The 18956-nt window shown below is 40.9% G+C and overlaps 1 protein-coding gene across 1 annotated transcript in view; it reads right to left on the reverse strand.

Annotated features, from left to right (window-relative positions):
* The window catches only part of LOC122802137 (centrosomal protein of 295 kDa-like), a 1720043-nt gene that overhangs the window by 1378220 nt on the left and 322867 nt on the right, over positions 1 to 18956 (reverse strand). Inside the window, exon 4 of the mRNA XM_044071818.1 lies at positions 1202 to 2525. Within this exon, the coding sequence (XP_043927753.1) occupies positions 1202 to 2525 (1324 nt within the window). The remainder of the gene's footprint in view (positions 1 to 1201; positions 2526 to 18956) is intronic.

The following is an 18956-nucleotide window of genomic DNA, read 5'->3' on the forward strand; positions in this document are numbered from 1 at the left end:
CAATCTAACTTCAACTCGGCTTCCTCCATGAGTGCAAATAATACCAGAACTCCTAGTGAGAATATTCAGAAGCAAGGCATAGCCTCTACTACTTTGTACCCTATGGCAAAAAGCTGACTTCCACACGTGTTTCAGCTGAGAAATCGGGCTCTGTAAGGAAAAAAAAACCCTCAAATCTGACTAGTACAGGTTTTGACATCTGCCTTAAATGCTGTGTCAGATATAACCATGTGCTCTTTTCCATATTCAATTCCTCCAATTATGCAATTTCATTCCTCCATTATGCTAATCAAATGCCTTCCACAGTCACCTCTTCAGTATTTTTACGGACACCTGTCAACCAGCTGTTCTGTCATCCCCAATCTTCCAAGTCAAACATTCAAACTTCCATAAAGTTTAGGCAGGTTTTGGCATCTGCTAATTCCTTCTGCTGATCTGTTAACAGATCAGACGTGAGGGGTCCACAGATTACAAATCCCAGAAGTGAGAGACAGACATCTGAATATATTCAAGTCAGGGAGGATGAAATTTGTTTTGCATCTCAGCCATGAGCTTATCAAACTTCTCCATCTTATCCCAGAAGTGAGGGACAGACTTTTGAATATATTCAAGTCAGGGAGGATGAAATTTGTTTTGCATCTCAGTCATGAGCTTATCAAACTTCTCCATCTTATCAACTTATTCACAAAGTTGAGAGTGAAGAATAGATCGTTGATTTCTGATGAAGGAAATTGTAGATAACATGCATCCATATGCCTAGTGCACTTTTTCCTTCATTATGTGGAGGTAACACTCAAACCTGTTTGCGTGACCAAATCTTTTGTTAACAAAAAAAAAAAATAAAAGATTCACTCACATGTTTAACAAGAATAATGCACAGCTACCAAATAACTTTCCAATCATTTCACTGTTGGAAACAAAGTCCAAGTAATTATTTTTCTTTTTTTTCTTGGTGTTTTGATTGAAATTTCTGGGGAAGTGAAAGGGACTCAAACTGAGATAAGATGCAACTATATACATTATCAGCTTGATAATCAGAGTATGCATGCAAGCTGGAAACATTAAAAAGAATTATAATGTGTAATACACAACAGTAAGAGATTTCTATCAGAAAGGCTGCTTGGCCAACTATGCCAATGTGCTGTCCTTTTTCAATACAACTTTACTAAAATGATGGTACAACAATATTTTATATACATACCTGATTTCCCAAAAGGGCGTTGTCTAAGATTTCTTGCTGCTTTCTCAACTGTTCTTTCAGATAGTCACGCCTACATAACAGTGTCTCTTCCTGTAATTTCTGTCTGGCTAGTACAGATTCATGCTGTTTCTCTAGCTGCTCTTGCAAACTCCTTATCTGTTTCTGTCTTGCTTCCATCTCCTGTAAGGAGATCAATAAATTTTGCTGAGGATGTAATGCAACAAAGTTACTTGGTGATAGCATAACTTCCTGACCTACTGCTGCTCCCTGTGTTACTAACTCTCCAGTCAAATAAGGATAAACATCCATATTACTTTGGTGATGCACATAAAACAGTCTGCCTTCTTCTGCAGTGGATTTTGATGAACCCCTTTCAGATGCTGCACATGACTTCTGTTCACAACAAAGAGACTCCATGGGACCACCTTTAACTAAAGTCTGTGCAGTGACAAGAGAAGTCATGTTGGTCTGAATCTCACCAGGAGGTAACACATCTAATGGCTTTATGGACTGCATCGGCTTGTTCTCTTTCTCTAAGAGCATTCCAGTTAGTGAACTTGATGAAGTTATCTTCAAATTCTGCTCATTTTGCAACACAGCATCATCATCGTCTGTAGCCTGCAAGGCAAATGCAGAGAGTGGATTAGAAGGTTTAATCAGAGAATACTTTTCAGGCTTTGACACAACTCCTAACTGTTTAGCTTGTAGTCCTGCCTGCAGTAATGAAAAACCTTCTTGTGTCATTGAGCTTGAATTTTGGAGGGCATCAAGTTTATCTACTGGCTGAAGTGGCATTTCATTATGTGAAGATATCATTCCTAGTCGATTCTCTCTAGATTTCCTCACAACCTCCACTTTCGTACCTTGGTTTCCATTAATTATATCACTGGAGTTTTTAAACTCTGCATTAACTGCATCTTGTATTAAAATGTCTCTTATTTTCTGGTTCATTTCTTTTTCATCAGACTGTAAAGGGCACTCCCGCAATGATGCAAACCCAGATTCTGTAGTACTCAGTTTAGGCTGTACTATACTGTTGATTGCAGCTGTTACTGGCACGTTAGCTAACCTTTCTAAACAAGCAGATAGAGTTTTTTCCTTCTGGGATGCAGAAACAGTCAAACCGGGCAAGAAAGAAACAGTTCTAGACTGAGATGCTTGTACTTCAAAATGCACTGTTGCAGGTAAAAAAAGTCTATCATTTAACTTATCAACTGTAGAAGAGTCTGCCTGTAACCGGGCTACAGATGCGTACCTCGTTTTCAAAAACATCTGATACTCTCTTAACTGTTTCCAGGCAACTTCAATAGACTGTTTATGCAACCTAGTGAAAAAAGAAAAAAAAATCATTGCTTTGTATGTCTCTCAACTTAGTTCTGAAATGAAAGCCTGATCATACACTACAATTTTGTATAAACACAGCCAAGTAATTTTCAATTTATTTATTTTATTTTACATTTGTTTACCGGGGGAAGTCCGACTGAACACGTCCTTTTTCAGCAGAGGCCCAGGGAGAAAATTTCCACAATGAACAAGCAGAATTACAATATGTTTACAGTACCACAATGAACATAAAAAATTAGATTTACATCTGAGTAGAAAGGTTAGGCAACTAATTCAGGGCAAACTTGGAAAATAGTTATACAAAATGCATCGTAATGAACTGCTGTAGAGTGAGTATTAGGTAAATCAGTAAGAAAACAACAGATAACTTAAAAGTAGAGAGTAGCTAAATTCTAATACAGTTCTGTGCGAGTATAAAGTGGGTCCAATTTTCACAGCAGTTCCTAAATAAAGTTTCTAAGGAAACTGAAATATTTAATCGCCATGTCATCAGCTCTGTAGTGGGTTTATCTAGAGTAATGTTTAGTATGCATAGAGTAATGTTTACCCTTACAGACAGTGGGAAGTGATTAGTCAGTACAAGGGTATAGTTAGTAGGCTTGTTAGAGAGCAAGGTTAGTCAGGAGCAGAGCATGGGCATAGCCATTTATGTAACAAGTGTTTTTTTAGTGTTGATTTAAACTGGGCTAGAGATGTAATAGTTGTAATATTTTCAGGCAAAGTATTGCAGATTTTTCCTATATAACTTGGGAAGAGAGAGAGTCGCCTGCTTGATTTTTGGTTAGATTGATTTTTATGTGGTGTTTGTTTGTAGAGCATAGGGTTCTGTTAGGAGCACAGGGATGAAGTATTTGTAGGGCAGAGATTTTCTCTGGTTCAGAGAGTATTTTGTGGCCATGGTTTACTGGTAGTAATGAAGGCGGTAGGGGAGCTCTAGCCAGTTGAATTGCTTGAGTGCTATATAGTGATGGGATCTAGCTAGTAGGTCTGTAGCATATCTGGCAATTTTGTTGTAACATGATTCAAGTTTTACTAGCTCTACATTTTTTAGATTTGTGAGTATGGGAGCTCCATACAGCAGTGTGGGGCTTAAGTGAGATAGGGCAATGGTAGCTTTAGTATTTTTAGTAAAGTAGTGTTTGTTCCTATACAATGTTCCGAGTTTTTTGTGTACTTTTTTACTGTTTGGAAAATGTGAATTTCAAATTTTAAATTAGAATCAATTTCTACTCCTAAAAGTTTGGTGTGTTGTGCTAGGGAAATGGTGTTAAGTGATACAATGTTAAAAGGTGTTAGTGGGTGAGGCTGATTTTGTGGATTGAAAGATCATAAGTTTTTTTTTTTTTTTTGGGGGGGGGGGGGGTTAAAATTAGTTGAGCATTAATAAGTCAGTTTCCAACTGCTAGAAAGGATTGTTGTGTTTTGATTTGAAGTTCTTGGCTTGAGGGAAAGGCACATATCTGCGCATTGGATAATACAGGCTTGTGAGGTTGAAGTGTGAAGGTTCTTAGTAAACACTGAGAATAGTGGTGGAACTAGGATGGATCCCTGGGGAATGCCTAGAGTCACTGGTAAAAGGTGTGATAATGTCAGTTCCCAAGAGACTGCTTGCTGGTGTCCAGTAAGGTAATTAAAAAGGGTCATCTTAAAACAATACTTCTCAGGCATTAGTAGGAATCCAGCTTAACATTAATACAAAACCCCAAACCCAAACCTGTTTCTATTTAAACTCTATTTATTTACATTTGTTTACCATATGCATATCGTAAATACCAAAGACTCTGTTGTCTCTGCCTTCATGGCTCAAGTAGTGGTTGAAAAGGGGTTATGCACCAGTTCACTTATCTGGTTAACAAATTTAATAAATAAAATAAATAGTTCAGTACTCTACTGCAGGGTAAACACATACATAATTCCATACCCTTTTTAATCTAGGATTAATTTTTGACCAATCTCATTCCCCTTTACTCCTCTTAGCAATACCCCTTTACAACCAAAGTGCAGCAAATGTAGTACTTTGTTCCTATAGCTAGATTAAAAGACACCTTTCATCTCTAGCACCCATCTACATAACACTCCCCCCTCTTTATATATATTTTACAATATGTCTGTGTATTCTCCCATTTCCTGGCAATCTTTATCTCTTCATCCCATCCTCCCCATATACTAGGCTCCTATATGACCCCTGTTTCTCTTTTCTATATCCAAGTGAACACAGTGGCCTTCAACCTTTTAACAAATTGCAATCTCTATACCAAATCCAGCAAGGATTGCAAAAAATACAACACTCACTCTTTCCCTCTCTCCCCAGTTCCATTAATCAATTTTCAGACCCATCTCACATTTCTGGAAAAAAAATCTCTCTTCTTTCCTTTTTTCATCTCAGACTCTAGTAAACCATCCATATCACAAGAATATGCAGATGTCCTCTGCCCTTTTCTCTACCTCATAGCTTATCTTGTCTTCCTTTACTAACCATGCTAACATGTAAATGTATTTATGCAAGATCCTTAAATTATGACTCCATGGTGCAGTAACTCTTTCAGCCCATCACATTCTGTACACTTCCTTCCAACATTTCACCTGTTCTTGAAATATTTCCATGCATAAGCCCTCTTTCTACATTACAGACATTTGCCAATTTTATTATTCCTAATGGTGCCCTCCGTCTCATGCCTCTGCCATTATCTGCTTTCTCCTATTACTCCTATCCACCATTTTGAATCACCACATATAACTGTATCCTGTACCATTCCTTCACTGAAAGACCTCACTCACTACCTCTGGTCTATGCAGTATTTCACTGATTTGCCTTGCTCCAAAATTCACCAAATGGTCTACTTTCTAAATTCTATATTCTGACAGCATGGAAAGGATATCTCTGTTTTCTCTAGTAATATTGTCCATCTCTGTAGGTCTTTCTCTCCTTTCATTAACCTCTTCATTTTCGCTATGCTCCTCATTCCTTCTATTTTATTATCGTCAATGGCAGCTAAATAACTTCACTTAACTTTGTCACTCACCCCCACCTTACACAGTTTTCTCTAGTTCCCTCCAAATCACTGTTACCTCAATACTCACTTACATACCATTAAGCATTAAGGGAAAAGTCCACCCACACCTGCAGCTTATTTCAAGCCTAAAGTTCTTTTTGTCTATACAATATTGTTCCAGAATAGTTTTATTATTAGGAATGCATGCACATTATAAAATATTAATTTCCTTGCTTTACAATCAAAGGGAAAGCCCACCCTCCTTTTTTAAGTTTAGTCTCTTGCACGTGCTTTGGCAGATGACTTTGTCTACGGGTCCATGGCATGCCACAGAAGCAGGGAAGTCTACAGGTTATCTTACCAGGTTGTACCCATAATGTTACATAGGTAGCCTTCAGTTTGTTGATGTCAGCAGCTGCTTTAAAAAAGCATGTACACAGTGTGGCGGAACCTTGCTTTGTGGTAGAGAGGAAGACAAATGTTATCGGTGCACATAGCTGACTAAAGTACATCTTTACATATACTAGTATTTTAGCCTTTCAAATCAGTTTAAATATATTTGCTAATGCCATAATACTGAGGAGAATGACTTCAATGAAAAAATACAGACAGTCATATTTAGTCTTGGGCACAGGACAGAGAACAAGTGCTACTATGTCATGTCAAAGGATTGGGGTTTGATGAAGTGTTCATATGTTACAGTGAAAAAAATTGAGAAGGTAGCAGTATAACGGAAGTAGTGGGAAGATATAATGCAATGAGACATTTGTGTCTCATTTAAACAAAAACAACACTGGTAACCCAGGGCTCAGGAAAAAACTTGGGCTACCAGAAGGGATGGCAAGTGGTGTAAGATAAACTGTCAGCTGGGGGGGACCAGATGCCCAAAAGTGGAGACCAGAAGTAGTATAGGATTTCACAGCTTTAATACTGGGGTACGGACAACATTCAGACATTAGTGCACTAGCTGCCACCAGAGCCAGGGGAGAATTAACTGGCTGCCCAGGCTCCACATTCAATGCTACTTCATCAACCTCTTGCTCCCTTAGGCCTAATAAGTACAATTAAGGTCAACTTTCCAAAGACTTGAAAGACCCATCTGAGGTACGCAGAAAGGAGTAAACTGGAAGATTCAGGAAAACATGAGCACAGAAGCCATGAAAAGCTGCCGGTGTCTGTAAAAGTTTGGGAACAGTTTAGAGAAGAGAATTATAAAAAAGCTCATAATACAACCTGAAGAAAAAAGGATTGCCCATAGTTTGATGTATTATTATAGGAAGGTAAAGAAAGATAATGATTATACAAGCAAAACACTTCTGAACAAATAAACAATGTTTCTATTGCTACATCATTTGATAGAAAAAGAAAAAAATATATCTTACTTCCCACTGCAGGTATTGGAGAATACCAGAATCTGCTTGCATGCTACCTCCCTGCGATTTTCCTGAAGTAACACATGATTAAGGGAGGCTTATTCACAACAGTGACAGTTCTGGCACCTCAGAATGCATGTGCGTGTGGGTCTGTCAACAGTTGAAGAACCACAAGCTTACATCACTACAAAAGCTTGCAATTAAATAGTGTGTTGGCAGATCTGCCAATACTTGCAGGAATACCAATTCTCCTTACAAAACCCTGCAATTTATCTACTTTCTTTTGCTGAAGCTGCGTTTACTATTATGAAAATCTCAAAAGAAGCATGAGACCCATTCTGGGAAACATTGCAAGCAGCTGTGTTCCATAAGATACGCAAAGATACCGTGAATCATACTGCTGCCATTCTATTTCAAAGGAAAGGAATAATATAATTTCTTCCTTTGGCCTACCATGATATATATAAATACAACTTAAAATTGATTTTGGAAACAGGACAGCAAAATAATATATTAGTACAGCAGATCTCATGAAGGCCATTTTATTGAGAAACATATTAAAATATTATAACAAGCACTTAGAATGATTCTGATGTCTTAAAATATTTCCAATTTGGCCACATATTCCAGACTTCAGATCCAGCTGTTGAGCTCCTCCCTCTATCCATAACGCCACCATTCCACCCCCATTACTTCAGACAGGGTTTGTTGCCACAGAACCCTACAGCAAAAAAAGAAAGGTATAGCTGACAGAGAAAAGAAAAAGGGCTCAAACCAGTATCTGTAGGTTCCAAATACAATCCTATAGATCTCTACAAACAAGATGGATGGGAGTGAGGTTGAGGAAGAATGAAAATGGACAACACAGATACCTAGTTATGGGGAGTACATAACTTTATAATCTGATGCTGTCCCTTTTCATTCTTCCTCAACCCATGGGACAGAGTCCCCAGCTATGTTGATCTTGGGTGGCTTTCATGGAGGGATATTCCTGAGTACTGCCAAACCAAAGGTGGCTCTATTTCTACAAATCATGTCCAACTTGTAATGAGTAACAAAGGTATGAGCATTGAACCTTGTGGCTGCAGTGCATGTATCATAAATAGATGTTTTTGACCAAAAGGCAGATGAAGTACCCAGGAATCTGGCTGAATGAGCTCTGGAAAGTTTGGGTAACGTCATGCCTTGTTTTTAACACCTTTAGTGAATTATCAATTGTGACATAGGCAAAATTACATTTATATAAATGTAATCAAACTGTATTAAGTTCATGTTTACAAACATACTTCACATGTACTGCTATATATCATATGACTTAAGCAACATTATATAAAGTAGTCAACTCCTGCCTTTTTTTTGTATTTTTTACAAGAAATGTCTTTATTAAACCATCAGTTATGACACAGACAAGCAAATATTTATATAAATGAAAACAAACTATACTGATATAATCCTAGTTGCAAGCATTTTACATCACAATCCATACTGACAATCCCAGTTGCAAACATTATACATCACTTATAATCTAACCATCATTTTCAGTGAAAAATGCACAGCTCATTTCCCGCGGTGGTGGTGCTGCGGTAGCGTTGTCGCCTCGCAGTAAGACTCTGTCCGGTTCGATTCTCAGCTAGAGAGTCTTCTGCGTGGAGGCATGCGTGAATGGGCGTACCTTCGTTGAAGGTTGTGCGTCAGGCCTGGCAAGCCGGTACATAAAAATCAACTGCCAATCATTAGCGGACCGGAGTTTCGCTGTGGCGACCCCTAACCGGGAAAAGCCGAAAGACACAAACAAACTTCTTTTAAACCTTTATCCTCCCCTGTATGCTTTTCTTAAGATCTCAATTCCAGTTACTTTACATCTGTAACTACATTCACTACTTCTAGTACAGTTGGTTTAAATTTTGACTTCCATCTTCTAGTAACTTTTTTTTTTTTTTTTTGGCAGTCACCATAATTAGACATAGCATGGCCTTTCCATGTCTAAGCAATTCTGATTCTGTATCATAGCTCAGAAAAATCATCTCCCTCATCACACCAATCTGCCCACACAGCATCTCAGACTGTGCATCCTGCAGGGAATCCTTAAAGTCAGCCAACTCACTGCACTTACAGAAAATATGTTCCCAATTATCTCTTTTTCCTGTCACACCTCCAACATTTCCTGTATACCGGAGGAAAAATTCCATGGAGTCTACTTGGGGTATAAAAATATCTATGTAAACATTTCCAAGCAAAACTCCTAAATCTTCTAGATTTTGTTGCACATTTGTGAGACATACATATATTCTCCCGTTGTTTCTTTGTGAATTGCTTATCTAATCTCTCTTCCCAATCTTTTCTAACCTCCTCTGATTGATTCTTATAGATCATACAATATTTTTATACACTCATACTAATTATTCCTTCTTTAATGGCAGCTTCTGTTCTAGATTCTACTAAAAACTCTACCAGTGCTGATCTTTCATTTAGGACCCCACCATTCCTTTCTCTTTGCCTATAGTCTGAAATCAATCCTTGACAGGGAAGGCAATCTCTAACTTGCAGTCCAAATAAATTCTTGGCATCTTTCCATTCTATCATCTTTCCCTCTCTAGTTATTTGTTCCCAATACCTTGGTTCTTTCTGACAATTTTCTCCAATAAATTCCACCCCATCTCCTACTGTCTATATCCCTAATTGCAGTCTCCCTATCAGCAGAATCACCTTTCTCCACTCCCATGTTGGCTTAGTTCTTAGGATACTTGCTGTTACTTTACAGATATAATATTCTGTATGATTACTGTTATTCTCCTTAAAGGCTTGCATCCAAAACCCTAGTCTCTTTCTTGTTTCTTCATCATCATTTTCCACTTTTAATTATAATATTCTGCTTGTGCTATGTAGAGGAGCCTTAACTGTGTAACTCTAAAATACCCCTTCAAATCGGGTAATCACAATCATCCCTGTTCTACTGGAAGAATCATCATATTCCACTTGACTCTTGCAGGTCCCCCCCAGATAAAGTCCTTCAACTCCTTATTAACTGCTATCCACAACTTCTCGTCTGGTTGATAAAAATATGCTTGACCTGTACACAAGACTAAAGGACTAAAAATATTTTAACTGCTAGTATCTTACTATCCATACCCATATAACAAAGCTTCCATTTTTTCAGTTTTTGTACGATCTTTTTAGTCTTTTCCCACATATCCTTAGCTACCACACCAGAATTATTTTAATCGATACTACTGAATACTTAATTTTTATCATGTCCCCATATACATGGATATTGCTGAACCAATTCATATGCGGGTACATAATTTACCGTTACTGTCTTTGCTTTAGCATCATTAATTTTGTATCCTGAAAAGATCTGAAACTGTCTAAAAATGTTCCACAACACTGAAATCTCTCGTTCCGGTTTTGCCAGGTATAGAGTAATATCTTATGCAAACAGAGATAGTTTTTTCTTTTTGTTTTTACTCAAAGAAATTTTTATTAATTTTTTTTCCATATCTTCAAATAGAGTGAACCATAAATAGTGAAACAAAATAATATATCAACTAGTCAACTATTTACAAAAGACACTATATACAATTGCCTAAATATACAATCTATAACATCACATTTCCATATACAATATGTAATTTGTATTAAGATGCTGTGCTGACTAATCAGATCAATTTTTTTGTCCAATATTTCGTCAACATTCTGCCAATAAGTGAAGCATGATGATGTCTTAGTTCTTTTCTTTATGGTTGCTACTTCCATTCGAGACATGAAGACTGCAATTTTCTTGAAATCTTGAAAAGTTGGTGGTGCTTTATTCTTCCAGTAAGTTGTTACGATTTTACATGCAATGGGCAAGCAATGTCCACAGTACAGGATATTTTACTTTTGGGACACATTGTGGTAAGGGCACATTAAACAAAACTAATGAGTTGGTTAACTGAAAATTATCATTAAAAATCGTTTGAAAGAAATAATTTCAAACCAATATTTATTCAGTGAATGACAAATCAAAAAACAAGAAGTTATGTAATCACCATAACGTTCGATGTATGTAGTGCATCTCGCCTCACATTCTTACCCATGGGTTCGGAGCCGAATATTGGCTCCGACTCGGCCAAACTTTTCTAGCTCGAAGTCTTCTATTGGTTGGGCTAAGAAGGTATCCCATGTTGCACTGCTCCATATCTCCAGATCTAGTTTGCTGCAAACACCACACTTATACCCCATGCATAACAACATCCAAGAAAGAGGAATAAACTAAAGGTGAAGGGGGCTCTAAGAACCAGACCTAACCTCCAGATCCTCCAGGAAGGGGGAAGGTGGGAGGGTAAGTAAGAATGTGAGACTAGATGGACTACATACATCGAACGTTATGGTGAGTACATAACTTCTTGATGTTATGTAGTCCAATCTCGCCTACATTCTTACCCGTGGGACAGCGTCCCCAGCACCTACATCCTGGGTGGCTCAGAAGAAGATACTCCTGAGTACTGGGGAACCAAAGGAAGACCTGCCCCTAGATACCACGTCCAGTTGTAATGAGTAACAAAGATGTGAGGAGAAGCCCAGGTAGCTGCAGCACAAATATCGTCCATAGATAATCTGGTCTGATAAGCTGTAGAAGTTGATACAGCCCAAGTAGAGTGAGCCTTGACTGGAAACGGCAGGTCTTTACCCCCTGAGGAATAAGTGAAAGAGATGCAATTTGATATCCATCTGGATAGGGTGATCTTGGAGACAGGGGACCCAATTCTGTTTTCCGAAAAAGAGAAAAACAGTTGATCAGATTTTCAAATATCTTTGGTTCTGTGCAGAGAGAAACATAACTGCCTGTGTACATCCAATTGATGAAATCTAAATTCTGCCTTGTTTGAAAAATGGGGAAAAAACTCTGGCAACTCAATAGATTGATTAATATTAGATATGAATGCCACTTTAGGAAGAAAAGAAGGGTTTGGTCTAAGAGAAACCCTATCTTTATGAAAGAACAAGTATGGAGGTTTAATAGAAAGAGCCTGAATTTCTGAAACACGTCTAGCTGATGTGATGGCTATTAAAAAGGCAGTTTTCTAGGTCAAGAATTTTAAGTCACAGGTAGCTGTAGGCTCAAAGGGTGGAAAAGTAAGGGCTTGCAGAACAAAATTTAGATCCCAGGGCGTGATAGGTTCTGAAACAGGAGGACGGAGTAACAGGGTGCCTTTCAGGAAAGCCTTACAGAGTCTGTGAGCCATTAGACTAGGCTCATTAGCAACATGAAAGTTAGAAATTGCTGACAATTGAACTTTAATGGTAGCGGACGCTGAGCCCTGCTGGAAAAGCGTAGATAAAAACTCCAAGACAGAGGCAATTGGAGCTGTGTAAGGGTCAATTCCTTGGGTATGAGCCCAAATAGAAAATCTCTTCCATTTGCTGGAATAAATCTTCCTAGTAGAGGGCTTATGAGATGAAGATAAAATATGAACTACCTCTGGTGAAAAATGATGAAGCCTAACTAACGACGGAAGTGGAGTAGCCAGGCTGTCAACCGGAGGGTCCGCAGAGAGGGGTGGAACTGTCCCGACATGTGTGTCAGTAAGTCTGGTTGAGGGTCCAGAGTCCAAGGTGTGTCCACAATGTAGGGATGGAGAAAAGGGAACCAGACTTTATGAGGCCAGTGTGGAGCAATCAGAATCATTCTGCTTCCCAAGGCTATAGCTTTCTGAATCACTTTCGATAGCAAGGGAAACGGAGGGAAAGCATAAAGCAGACCGGAGGGCCAACCGTAGACTAGAGCGTCCCTGGGCGACTCCCCCTGTGAGGGGATCAGCGTGAAGTAGCTGCTGCATTCGGCATTGAGGGGGCTGGCAAAAAGGTCACAGTAAGGGTGACCCAATTTGCTGAAGATTCGTTCTGCCACTAGACGATTCAGGGACCACTCGTAAGGCATCAGAATAGCTCTGCTTAGCCTGTCTGCTATCACGCTGGACTTCCCCAGAATGTGCGTTGCCACCAGAAACCGTTGGGAAGATACTGCCCACTGCCACACTCGCATGGCCTCTCTGCACAGGGGATATGATCTGGTTCCTCCCTGTTTGTTCAGTCACCACACCACTGACATATTGTCCGAGTGTATTGCAATAGTCCCGAGAAGCAGAAAGCTCTGAAGTGCCTGCAACCCAAGTAGCACCGCTCTCATCTCTAAGATGTTGATATGCAGATGTATCTCGTGATCTTGCCATGTGCCTTGGACTGTCCTGCCAAGATAATGCCACCCACTATCTGGGAGGCGTCCATGGTTACTGTGGTAACTGGGGGAAGTGGAACGAAGGGTTTCCCCCTGTCCAGATTGCTGGTGCAAAGCCACCAACTGAGATCTTGTTTGCATCTGTCCATGAGCAAAATAAGGTGGGAAAGTGGAAGTTTCTAGAGAGACCATCGAGCAAAGAAGAGCCATTGAAGGAGCCTCATGTGCAGTCTCGCTAGAGGGACTAACATGATTGTTGCTGCCATAGTCCCCAGCAGTTGGAGAACCCATCTTGCCTTCGCTTTCCTCAGGGGTAGCAGGGCGTGCACTTGTTGCTGTAAGACTCTAATTATTTCCTGCGGTAGAAAGGCTTGCATTTGAACGGAGTCTAGCTCTGCACCTATAAAAATGACACGCTGTAAGGGCAACAAGGCAGATTTTTCCCAGTTCAATGTTATGCCTAACTGTTGACAGAGTGATGGTAGCGTCCCTGGTTTGGATTAGTAGATGCCTGGTGGCGGCGGTGAGGAGCCAGTCGTCCAGATACGGAAACACTTGGAATCCTTGACGTCTCACGTGAGCTGTCACCACTGCCATACACTTGGTGAACACCCTGGGGGCTGTGGTGAGACCAAAGCAGGGCTCAAAACTGAAAATGACTGGCTCCCAGCTGGAAGCGTAGGTGACTCCTGGATGGTCTGTCCATTTTGATATGGTAGTAAGCGTCCTTGAGGTCTATGGAGCACATCCATACTTCCTTTCCCAACAACTAGAGAACTGACTGTAGAGTGACCATACGGAACTTGGACTACGTAGTTGTTCAGTTGACTGTGATCTAATATGGGTCTCAGGTCCCCTGTTCTTTTCGGCACCAAAAAGAAAGTCCCTAATCCGATCTGGTCTGAGGGGACATGCTGGATGGCTCCATTCTCTAGCAGCTTTGAAACCTCTGAAGCTGCGTGATCCCTTTGACTAGGTGGAACATCCGGGATTTTTCTGACTGGATGGGGATGTGACGAAAAGGGGATGACATAGCCTCCGGAGATTATTCGTAATACCCATCGGTCCTGGGTGATGCTTTGCCAGGCTTCCAGGTATAATGATATTCAAACCCTGACTGGCTCCGGAAAAACACAGTCGGGTATCCCATCAGGAAAGACAGTAGGGAGAGCCGCAAAAAGAATCGCGGTCTCCCAAATTGCGGGGGCCCCCTCTGCTTCTAGGGTGGCATCTCCCTGAATAACCTCCCCCTCCTCTGCCTGTGCACCGGGAAAGAATCTCTGTGATTTTTTTAACCAAACCCCCCCCCCCCCTTGGGCCTTGGGGTAGGGCCTAGAGGGAAGGGAAAAACAGACCCCTACAGCAGACAGAGTCTTTCCCTCTTGCTCGCACCTGGTGAGGGTGTCTTTCACCTTGGTTCTGAACAAAGAAGAGCCATCAAAGGGGGCGTCAGTGAAAGAAGACTTGAAGGCCTCCACGAAATAACAAAGGCGCATCCAGGCTTGTCTCCTAAGGGCGACTCCTGAGCTTGCTGCCCTGCTTGCTCCCTTGGCTGCATATGAAATGAGCCGCATGGAGGAGTTAACAATGGAGTTGAGGGTAGAGACCTGGGCGTTAACCGTCTGGGCCACCGCCTCAGGAACGTTACCAGTGAGAGTATCTCCTAACTCATTGATGAGATCTCTCTGGAGCCGAGTAAAATGAGACAGGTAGTTCAGCGACCGTAAGGTAAAGGTTGCTGATCTGAGGGTACGCTTCCTGTACCGGTCCATGGTCCTAGACTCCCTGTCAGGAGTATGGACGGAGGAAGAAGTCTCAGCTACTTCCTTTTGAGTGGCCGCCACCACGATGGCATCCACAGGGACTCCTTTGGACAAAATCTCCTTACCCGAGGGAGCAGACAGAAATTTATTGGGTCTCCTGGGTACAGGTTCCACAGAATCAGGGTTCTCCCACACCCTCCTACAAATTAAATCCAGGAGCTCGTCGAAGTGTGGGGACACCCAGGAGGCGGAGGGCTGAGCACAAAAGGCCTTAAGGAAGACCAACTCCTCCTCAGAGGGGGCTTTGGACGGCCAGTCACCTTTTTGTTTCAATATCTCCAGGATGCTGGAGAAAGAAACATCGTCAGAAGAAGACTTGGGGGACCCCTCCGATTCCTCGAGGTCAGTATCTGAGGTGAGACACTCATCCTGGGAGTCTATGTGCTTCCTCTTGCACGTTTTCTTTCTGGGGGGCTCCTCAGGCAAAAACTCTGAGGGGCCCTCAGAAACTTGGGGACCACTCATGGGGGTACCCCTAGGCCTTGGGGCTCCGCTGTCTACTGATAGGTGGTGATCAGAGGCTCTCACCAGAGTGGTAGGGGACAGAATGACCTACCCGCATGATGTGGCTGAAGATCTGGCCAGCGCACTCCGCATGGCCTCAAAGGCTGGCCCCCCCGAATCCGAGGACCAGCCAGCCTCTGAGATCATGACAGGAGTCGAGGTTCCACGAGCCGAGGCACCGAGAGGGAGACTCAGAACCGAAAGGTGTCCCGAGGTGTCCCCCTCAGGCCCGACCCGAACCGAACCCCGTGGACGGAGCTGATGTCGGCACTGATGAGCCCGGAGGGGCCATCGGCACCGACCTAGGAACATCACACGGAGCGGAGCATTCCGGCTCCGAAGACAGAGATGCGCTCGGAGGAAACGAAGAAGGTAATGGGACAGGCTCCGGAGCCGACTGGGACGGAGCGGAGAACAATTTAGCCAAAATCGGTGACTGCAGGAGCCTCTGCACCTCCCTATCAACATCCACATCTGAAAGTGTCCTGGAGGATTTGGAGGACAGGGAGGGAGATCTGGATCTCCTCTCTCAGGAGGCACTGGTTTAGTACCGGGCGATCAGCTCCGAAGAGGTTCCAATATAACTGGAGCCGACGCCAGTTCCATCAACACCGACACTTCCTGCGGCCCCGAGGACAGTGGAGCCGAGGAAGTCGAAGCTAGTATCATCACTTTCTCCGTGGCTCCGAGGAGACTGACGGAGCCGGAGATCTCTTTTTTGACTTAGTGGATTTTGACTTTGAGCTGGAAGCAGAATCCATGGCCTCTTCGAACAAGGGTTTTAAGAGTCCCTTCAGGATTAACTCATTCTTTCTTTCTTGGAGCACCCTGGGACTAAAAGCATGGCAGAAGCGACAGGACTCCTGCACGTGGATTGCTCCCAGACTATAAACACATACTGAATGTCCATCGGCGATGGACATCTTGTAACCACACTTAGAGCACTTTTTAAAACCCAAAGTTTTGTGCTCCTTGGAATCCTTAGACATCTCGAAATAATCACAAAGCCCAACCAATGAGAAAGTCACTGCCTGACTGGAAAACAACACTACAGGCACACAAAAAACACCACACTAAGCGCGGGAACTTAGCTGAACAAAAAACTCCACAAACTGCTGTACACACAAAGTCAAAAGGGACACACACTAAGACTACTAGGACTAACAAACCTCTAACTAAAACTTTTTTAGACAACTGAAGACAGACACTAAAACCTCTAATTTAAACGGTTTTAGAAGAAGGAAAGAAACAGAGACAAGTAAGGGGACGGACTGGGTCCTCTAACTGAAACACGCCTAGCCCATTGAAACAGCTAGCGGGATACCACAACAACCAATCACACAACAGTTAAGCCCAAAAACACTAAAAGAAATAGCTATTAAAATAGCTTTTGTTTTCAGCGAATTCTCTTCAGAAGAATTAGAAAAAAGGGTACTCAGCCACAGCCAACAGCGAGACCACGTCCGAGCTACATGAGCGGCAAACGAGATGTGGGATATGGAGCTGGGATACCTTCTTAGCCCAGCCAATAGAAGACTTCGAGCTAGAAAAGTTTGGCCGAGTCCGAGCCGATATTCGGCTCCGAACCCAAGGATAAGAATGTAGGCGAGATTGGACTACATAACATCATGTGTTCCCAATCTGCTTGCTTTTGTATGCATTTTACATCTCCATCAATATATTTCTTATATATTAATTAGTTCTAATCTATGAGGGGTTAGAAAGGATCTATGTAGGAATTTCCATGCATATAGTTTCCAATGAACTGGCTTGGTGATAAAAGGATCATTTATCTTTCATTTTTATCAGGATCCTTTTGATTAACCTGATTATAATAATTCCAGTAACTATTGTTGGTATAGTTCTTTGTTTCTTTAAGTGTCTTATGAAGTTTGGACAGATATCCTTGTCCTTTATAAGTATTTATTAGAAGTATTACAAGATCTATGAACTTAGGAATATTATTTTTAAAAGTTGGTGTCATCAGTTCCAGCTTGTAATGTACTGTCTTATTTGTTGCATTGGTAGCCACAACATATCATCTAACTCAAATTTCCTTTTGATTTGATCTAGTGTGAGTAATGTACTGCCACTGAATATTTGATACCAATAAATCAATTATTTTTCTTTAAGCTCTTTAATTACATTTGAATCAAAGGTAGTTATACATTCTTGTGTATAAACTATAGGATGTAATATAAAAAAAACATGTCTTTATATCTGGGTTCATGTTTATGTATTTTCTAAACAGTACTATTATTTCAGTAACAATTATATACTTTGTTTTGACATCTTTTGGCTTTTCCCGGTTACAGGTCGCCACAGCGGATCACCGGTCCACTTATGATTGGCAGTGGATTTTTACGGTGCTAAGTTGCCAGCTTGGCAACTAACCTTCAAAGAAGGCACACCCATTCACACACGCACCTACATGCATGTCTTTAAACGTCACTCGACCACGGGGAAGAGATGCAGATTCCGCACAGAAGGCGCTCTAGACAAGAATTGAACCGGAGAGCCTCTTGCTGTGAGGCGACAACGCTAAACGCTGCACCACCGTGGTCGTATATACTTTGTTTTTATACAGCCAAATGGAAATTAATTCATGAATCTATATGTAATATCATTAGCAACTCAGCCCATAAACAATATAATATAAATCCAACAAAAGTCTTTTATAAGGTGATGAAATAACCTAATATTTAATAAAAGTATAAAAAAAATACTTTGTTTTTATACTTTTAGTAAATATTATGTTAGCTAATCACATTACAAAAGTTTTTTGTTGGATTTATATTACATTGTTTGTGGGGTGAGTTACTAATGATATTACATATAGATTCATGAATTAATTTCCATTTGGCTATATAGGTTGAGTTAAGCGATAGAGTAAATGTTTTAGTAATAGATGCCAATGAATAAATCTCTATATCTGGTAGATTAATTCCACCTTTCTCCCAACCTTTTAAATGGTTAACTGCGGTTCTAGGCTTACTGTTAAACCAAAGGAAACAGCATCATTTTATTCTATTGCTGTTTAATTTTCTTAGTAGGAGGGATGGAAAAAGAATGTATACAATATAACAATTTTGTGAAAATGATTGATTCAACTATATACAACCTATCTTCCATTGTATAAAACATCTTATTCCACTTCTGCATTAATGATTTTATTTGACTTAGTACATTTATTTACCGGGAAAGTCCAACTTGGAACAAAGCCAATTTTCAGCGGCGGCCCGGGGAGAAACACTCAAGACACATGTCTTTGTAACATGGGAGGAAACCGGAGTACCCGGAGAAAACACACAAGAATGCAGGGTGGACATACAAACTCCACATAGAAAACACTCCAGCCAAGAATCGAACCGGAAAACCTCTTGCTGTGAGGTGACAATGCTACCGCTGTACCACTGCGAACTATGAATATGGTTAATATTTATTGTTTCTAGTGTTGCTAGTTAGTAAGATTCCTAGGTATTTAATTTTATTATGAGGTGC

Source organism: Protopterus annectens, chromosome 5.part0 (genome assembly GCF_019279795.1).
Source record: "Protopterus annectens isolate FY-2018-M chromosome 5.part0, PAN1.0, whole genome shotgun sequence".
In the NCBI taxonomy this organism is placed as follows: Eukaryota; Metazoa; Chordata; order Ceratodontiformes; family Protopteridae; genus Protopterus; species Protopterus annectens.